This window comes from Haliotis cracherodii, unplaced genomic scaffold (assembly GCF_022045235.1).
Source record: "Haliotis cracherodii isolate W230 unplaced genomic scaffold, xgHalCrac1.p SCAF_1, whole genome shotgun sequence".
NCBI lineage: Eukaryota > Metazoa > Mollusca > Gastropoda > Lepetellida > Haliotidae > Haliotis > Haliotis cracherodii.
In genome coordinates, this window is record NW_027266264.1 from 85,406,055 (window position 1) to 85,413,800 (window position 7,746).

At 44.7% G+C, this 7,746-nt stretch overlaps 1 protein-coding gene across 1 annotated transcript; it reads left to right on the top strand.

Annotated features, from left to right (window-relative positions):
• The first annotated feature begins 584 nt into the window (after window positions 1-584).
• LOC139470166 (BTB/POZ domain-containing protein 6-B-like) lies at window positions 585-7,524 on the top strand. Its single transcript, XM_071252472.1, has 3 exons — window positions 585-674; window positions 3,350-3,703; window positions 6,006-7,524. The coding sequence occupies exons 2-3, from the start codon at window positions 3,351-3,353 to the stop codon at window positions 7,255-7,257; spliced, it is 1,605 nt and encodes a 534-aa protein (XP_071108573.1). The 5' UTR covers window positions 585-674; window position 3,350; the 3' UTR covers window positions 7,258-7,524.
• Window positions 7,525-7,746: the final 222 nt, after the last annotated feature.

Sequence of the window (7,746 nt, forward strand, 5' to 3'; positions counted from 1 at the left end):
GAATACATGTTAAACAATAGTATTTTAAAAGAATGATGTCGATAGTTATGCCAACTGGAAAGTCCCGGGTTTTCTGCCAGCCCTGCATATACAAACCTATTTATACACCATGAGCTGCCTTCCCGGCCTGAGCGAAATACAGTTCTGTTCCGAGACATACACTTTCAACATCTGTGCAGAATTGACTTGAATATATATGTGTGTGTGTGTGTGTGTGTGTGTGTGTGTGTGTGTTTTGTTACTTTGCAAACACTATAAACTGTTCACTGTATGTATGAATAGGGGACGGTCTACTGACTGAATGACAAACACAGCTTTTGTGTGGATCAATACTGACTGGTATTAAATAGATTTCTCATTGTGCGGCTGGGTCTGCTCTCAGTGGTGGTAATACCGCTATGACTAGTCATTGTTCTGTCAGAAAGCGAGCGTATGTTTGGAAGGAACACACACATAATAAACAACTTGGGGAATCTCAAGACAGCGTAACCCACAACCTGAATAATCACAGACTCTTATAGTCAAACAAAGAGTCTTGCCTTATCATTATGATGCATCAAGGGAGGTAACTGCACATTAACATATTTGTGGTCAAGAACTTTACGAAGGCGAAAACAATTTCATAGTTTTCTCAAAATCATGCATTATCGACGGGGGTGTGACTGACGAATCAGGTGAGACAGATTTGCGGCATATCAGTGTTGTGTTTAGTGATTGATATCGAACTTATTTTTGTAAACATTAAAGATCCAAGAGTTTATAATACACGTCAAAAAATGCTTCGTGCTCGGCCCTCTGACGCTCCAGTAAACTCGGTTCAACTGTTGTGTGTAGTTATATATCAGTGTTGTTGAGTTACTCACACGTCCCCAGACCTATATTACACACACGACAGTTATGCTGGTTATGTTACTTGTAAATCACTTTTTACACTCAACCAGTGTTTCTGAATCGTATCGATAATCAGCAACTTATTCAAGTATACATGCTTACCTCGTAGTGTACAATGCGTAGTATATACACAGACGCCATATTCATCGGATTCCCTCCGGAAATTCTGTAACTATGTATATAACATAAAGCACATCTTGAACAGCATGTGACAGTAATGATTAATATCAATTATTCTCACTGTTCGCAGCTTGGCTATATGCAGATCACTGTTCCCACCGTATGGATATTTGATAAATGTGTTCGCTAATAATTACATAATTTTAATCTGCGGATCTATTTTGCGGAACTAAAAACATTCATTCATTCATTCATTCATTCATCTATAATTTGAAAGATAACTCTATGGCGGAGCTTACTTTTTGTTTTGATCATTAAATGATAGGAAACTCAGGGCTTTGGTATATTCTTATTTTATAAATTCAATTAATATTTACATATAATGTGTGTGAGTGAATATCTTAACTTACTAAGACCCGTGAAGATCCGTGATAGAATAGGTCTTCAGCAACCCATGCTTGCCGTAAAAGGCGACTATGCTTGTCGTAAGAGGCGACTAACGGGATCGGGTGGTCAGGTTTGCTGACTTGGCTGAAGCATGTCATCGATCCTAATTTTGCGGATCAATGCTCATGATATCAATCACTGGATTGTCTGGCCCAGACTTGATTATTTGCAGAACGCCGTCATATATATGCAATACTCTTGACTTCATATACAATATTCATTCGCGTTTTTTGTTTTCTTAAGTCCTAACCAAGGCAATAGTTCAGTGACACAAAATGTACCTACCTGAATACATCATAATTTATGTTGTATTATTCATTTTTAAAATGACATATGGCAACAGGAATCCTGTTTTCTTCATTACACCTTTGAAAGACATAAATACGACATGTGCTCTTCTCTGTCCAATATTTTCTGACACAGAGTAAAGTGAGGTCATCTATCTAAGGGAGATAATCCCGATCGCTGTCCCAAGATTGATAAAATATCTGAAAATATTCGCTTTGTTGGCATGATGTACTCGTATTCATGTCTCTTTACTCAGTTAAACTAAACCACTAATGTTCTCAAATTTTCCTGATGTCGGCTGAATTAAGTGTCTCCGAAAAGTCAACGAAGTTTCGTAAAACACGTGTTACCTCATCACATAATTAGTTTTACTCCAAACCTTTAACCACCAGGCAACTTCCCCGTCGCCGACTTAATGAATTGTCATGTGTGACCTGAATGTGTCTACTCGTACAATCGCTCATGCTGTCAACCACTAGGTAGTCTGTACTCGGGTATATATTATCTGCAGATTGTTAGAATGCTCCTGGCTGCGGCGTAGAACAACATTCATTCAGTTACTCACTTATAGGTATTGATGTACATGTCAGTTTGATTTCCGACATGTTATATCGATCGCAAGGCAGAGGAAGTGTCCTTTGGACCTACTTTATGTAATAGATTCCATTAAAGGCTAACCATCCACTTTCCGTGTTCTTTAGTTTCAAAAGCCGCTAATTAAATCATGAAATTGAATTTCCTACTTTGCACTTAAAAAGAGGCCACAAGTGGTTTCTGTCGTGTCATCTCTACAGCGTATGTGACATCACAAGGCCGGTAATGACATAAGCGATTAAAACACTCAAATGTATCGATCAACGTCCTGCTTTTGGCAGATGGGTTTTATTTATGTTTGGCTCGTGTTTGACCTCAGATAGCTTATTGAAAATGTGACACTTGTGATAAATCGATTCCTGGACCCGAGCATGGTTTAAATGTTGGTTATTACTTAAACGCGTCTTCAAGCCGTCCTTTATCCGAGGTGCGTTGAACGCAATCCTCGTCACTTTGTTTCTGTGACGTTGTCTCGAACAGTTAAAACATGGAGGTATAAACGTCAAATCCGATGTGCACAGTGTAAACCCACGTAGACGTTAAAACGTATTTAAATCTATTCTTTAAAGAAAACCAGTCAACAACATACTTAACAGTTTACTGCTTATTTCATCATCACCACAAAAAATGTAGACAACACTATGACAGTGACATCGTTCAGCGCTATATTGAAACAAAATCCCCGTCAGTCTTATTATCAGAAACAGTAGTCCGTTAGTGGGCAGGATCTCCTGCCACTCAAACATACCCACACGTCCCACGACCCCTCTGAATCCGTCTGTGAGTGAGTGAGTGAGTGAGTATAGTTTTACGCCGCTTTTAGCAATATTCCCGCAATATCACGTCGCGGACATCAGAAACGGGCTTCACACATGGGCTAATCGAAGCCGTGACTTCGGCTTGACGAGCTAACGCTTTAACACTAGTTTACCCTACCGCCCCGATCCGCCTATGAATAGTTTATTTCACAACAGTCTCTATGCCACTGTAACACATATTCTCCACCTAGGATGGCGAGTAAATCGGGCAAGGCAACTCGGGGAGGCAGCAAGAAGAGCAAGACCCCCCGGAAGTCGGGAGATGACATGTCCATGTGGGAGATGACCATTGGGCGGGAGGTGGACTGGCAGTCGGGCAAGAACCTGCCGGACACCAACCTGCACATGCTGGTCAACCAGCTCAACTGTGACGTCACCTTCAGGGTAGGGGAGGCCGAGGAGATCATCCCCGCCCACAAGTACATGCTTGGGTCTCGCAGTAACGTGTTCCAGACCATGTTTGCCGATGCAGAAGCAATCATGGAAGACAACGATGAGATCGTCGTGGATGACGTAGATCCGAACGTATTCCGACATATGCTGGTGTGAGTAACATGACCTGCAGTCCTAAGTGTAGTCCGACATATGCTGGTGTGAGTAACATGATCTGCCGGGCTAAGTGCAGTCCGACATATGCTGGTGTGAGTAACATGACCTGCAGGGCTAAGTGTAGTCCGACACATGCTGATGTGAGTAACATGACCTGTAGGGCTAAGTGTAGTCCGACATATCCTGGTGTGAGTAACATGACCTGCAGGTCTAAGTGTAGTCCGACACATGCTGATGTGAGTTACATGACCTGCAGGGCTAAGTGTAGTCCGACATATGCTGGTGTGAGTAACATGACCTGCAGGGCTAAGTGTAGTCGACACATGCTGATGTGAGTTACATGACCTGCAGGGCTAAGTGTAGTCCGACACATGCTGATGTGAGTTACATGACCTGCAGGGCTAAGTGTAGTCCGACACATGCTGGTGTGAGTAACATGACCTGCAGGGCCAAGTGTAGTCCGACATATGCTGGTGTGAGTAACATGACCTGTAGGGCTAAGTGTAGTCCGACATATGCTGGTGTGAGTAACATGACCTGTAGGGCTAAGTGTAGTCCGACATATGCTGGTGTGAGTAACATAACCTGCAGGTCTAAGTGTAGTCCGACACATGCTGATGTGAGTTACATGACCTGCAGGGCTAAGTGCAGTCCGACATATGCTGGTGTGAGTAACATGACCTGCAGGTCTAAGTGTAGTCCGACACATGCTGATGTGAGTAACATGACCTGTAGGGCTAAGTGTAGTCCGACATATGCTGGTGTGAGTAACATGACCTGCAGGGCTAAGTGTAGTCCGACATATGCTGGTGTGAGTAACATGACCTGCAGGGCCAAGTGTAGTCCGACATATGCTGGTGTGAGTAACATGACCTGCAGGGCTAAGTGTAGTCTGACATATGCTGGTGTGAGTAACATGACCTGCAGGGCCAAGTGTTGTCCGACATATGCTGGTGTGAGTAACATGACCTGCAGGTCTAAGTGTAGTCCGACATATGCTGGTATGAGTAACATGACCTGCCGGGCCAAGTGTAGTCCGACATATGCTGGTGTGAGTAACATGACCTGCAGGGCTAAGTGTAGTCCGACATATGCTGATGTGAGTAACACGACCTGCAGGGCTAAGTGTAGTCCGACATATGCTGGTGTGAGTAACATGACCTGCAGGTCTAAGTGTAGTCCGACATATGCTGGTGTGAGTAACATGACCTGCAGGGCTAAGTGTAGTCCGACATATGCTGGTGTGAGTAACATGACCTGCAGGGCTAAGTGTAGTCCGACATATGCTGGTGTGAGTAACATGACCTGCAGGGCTAAGTGTAGTCCGACATATGCTGGTGTGAGTAACATGACCTGCAGGGCCAAGTGTAGTCCGACACATGCTGGTGTGAGTTACATGACCTGCAGGACTAAGTGTAGTCCGACATATGCTGGTGTGAGTTACATGACCTGCAGGGCTAAGTGTAGTCCGACATATGCTGGTGTGAGTAACATGACCTGCAGGGCTAAGTGTAGTCCGACACATGCTGGTGTGAGTAACATGACCTGCAGGGCCAAGTGTAGTCCGACATATGCTGGTGTGAGTAACATGACCTGCAGGGCTAAGTGTAGTCTGACATATGCTGGTGTGAGTAACATGACCTGCAGGACTAAGTGTAGTCCGACACATGCTGATGTGAGTAACATGACCTGCAGGGCTAAGTGTAGTCCGACATATGCTGGTGTGAGTAACATGACCTGCATGGCTAAGTGTAGTCCGACATATGCTGGTGTGAGTAACATGACCTGCAGGGCTAAGTGTAGTCCGACATATGCTGGTGTGAGTAACATGACCTGCAGGGCTAAGTGTAGTCCGACATATGCTGATGTGAGTAACATGACCTGCAGGACTAAGTGTATTCCGAAATCTGCGGATTAGAGCCGCTGGACCGCTGGTAGACCTTCTGCCCAGAGAGCGCAAGGAGTTCGGTCGCGTTATACCAAAAGACGTTGAAAGATGGTACTTGTTTTTACCCTGCCTGGAGCTCGGCATTAAGGTGGTAAAACAAGGACTGGTCGGCTCTGAGTCAGTTTACTGTGTCTAAATGGGTATTCATGTTAAACTGCAGCATGATATCTTAGTGTGCTAGAACCATAAAATCGGCATCAATCCGGACTAGTACAAGTAGCCACACATACATGTACATGCACGTCGCTATATAAGTGCAATATTCTTGGTCGTGAAGTTAAAGCCCATTTCAGCTGACTCCGTTAAACAGCATTCACTCACTCACACACCTGTCTTTATACCCCCAACAGGTTTCTGTACACAGACGACATCCGTCTGGACCCCGAGAACGTCTCCCTTGTCCTGTTCGCGGCCAAGAAGTATGGCATCCAGTCTCTGAGGAGGCGCTGTCTGCAGTATCTGGAGGCCGACCTGTCCCCCGACTCCGCCTGTGTCATCATGGAGCAGGCCCATGTGTACGACGAGGATGAACTGAGGGCCAAGGCTCTGGACTACATCCTCAAGACAGGGGACGGGACCCTCCGAGCCCGGACGGTCGGGGAGCTGTGCCACGAATGTCTCTCAATGGTCCTAGCCTCGGATGACCTCAACGCACCGGAAGATGTTGTCTTCTTTGGCGCCCTGTACTGGTCGGAGTGTGAGCTGGCACGCCATGAAAAAGACATCACGCCGGAAGGCCGTAGGGACGTCCTTGGAAATGCCATTTATAGCATAAGGTTTCCACTAATAGATAAAAAGATATTTGTGCAAAAAGTAAGTCCTTTCGGTGTTCTTAATGATGTTGAAACGAATACCGTGCTTCAATATTATGTCATTCCGGAAATAGGAGCAAAGCCTTTTATCACTGAAGCAAGGAAAGGTACGTTTGTCCGCCCGGACATGTACGAGGCACCAAAGGTAGAAGGCCCATTGGACATGACAGAACCCCCGGAGCCCCGTGTGGAGCTGCCCCCAATTATTGTGGAGCCCGAACCGGAGCCCAAGATGGAGAAGAAAGGAAAACCCAAAGATGAGAAGAAATCGGCGGAAAAAAAGGAAGGCAAGGGGAAGAAAAAGAAGAAGGTGACCCTGCGAGACCATAATCTCTTGCGCTTCTCAACACGGGATGAAGTGTTATCGTGGATGTGTGATGGGCAGATGGACGACGCGATCGGCTTCGGCTGCGACCACGACTTCATTCTGATAGGTTTCCTTCTGTTCGGGCCATCCCGCTACGTCCGAGGTCAGTACTATGTCCGGGCAAGGGTTGAGGATGATGAAGGGAACGTGATGAAAGGGAGCCTTATGGAGGTAGAGGTGGACGTCAATCCTAATGACAAATTCTATGAGCTTCCCTTCCCGACCCCTGTCCGGATTGAGCGCAAGAGGCAATACACCCTGCTGGTCAACGTACGGGGGGAGCCGTGCTTTCAGGGTACCCATGGCAACCATACAGTCATTCTGGATGACATGACGTTCAAATTCTTCCAGTCGGAACGCAGCCACAATGGCACTACTGTCGAAATGGGACAAATACCGGGATTGATTGTTAACACCGATTAAAATAAGTCCTCATGGACAAATGCTTGTTTTCTTACAAACCCAAACACACTGAAACTGAATTTTGAATGCCAAGCATTCCGATCCGTTGATAATAGGTGATTCCCCTAAGGTGAACGCATGCTGTGTGTAATTGCATGGGGGAATTCCATTTATGACGTCATATTTCGCACTTTGGTAAAGACTTCTTCATGTTCCATGTAAATATATTATAGATGTATATTTATGTATTTTTGTGTTTCTGCATGTTATCGATAGCCATTTCATTGTTTCCAGGAATAATTATGTTTATGTATTGTGTTCGTTCATTCATTCTCATCGTTACACATTTGTTTCTGTACAATTCATACTGACTAAAAGTTTTATGTTTTAAAATGCATTTGTTTCGGTCTGTTTTAGTGTCACATTCGCCGTAAATGTATTCACCTACATAGTTTGTTCTAGAAATCGTTGTTTATTACGCAGTGAAACAAGGAAATGTATTGTTCTTCC

Bases quoted from the DNA above. Each gene is read 5' to 3' on its own strand.
- LOC139470166 (XM_071252472.1), top strand. From the start codon at position 3,351: ATGGCGAGTAAATCGGGCAAGGCAACTCGGGGAGGCAGCAAGAAGAGC. The intron at 3,704-6,005 runs GTGAGTAACATG...TACCCCCAACAG, and splicing joins GTATTCCGACATATGCTGGT to GTTTCTGTACACAGACGACA.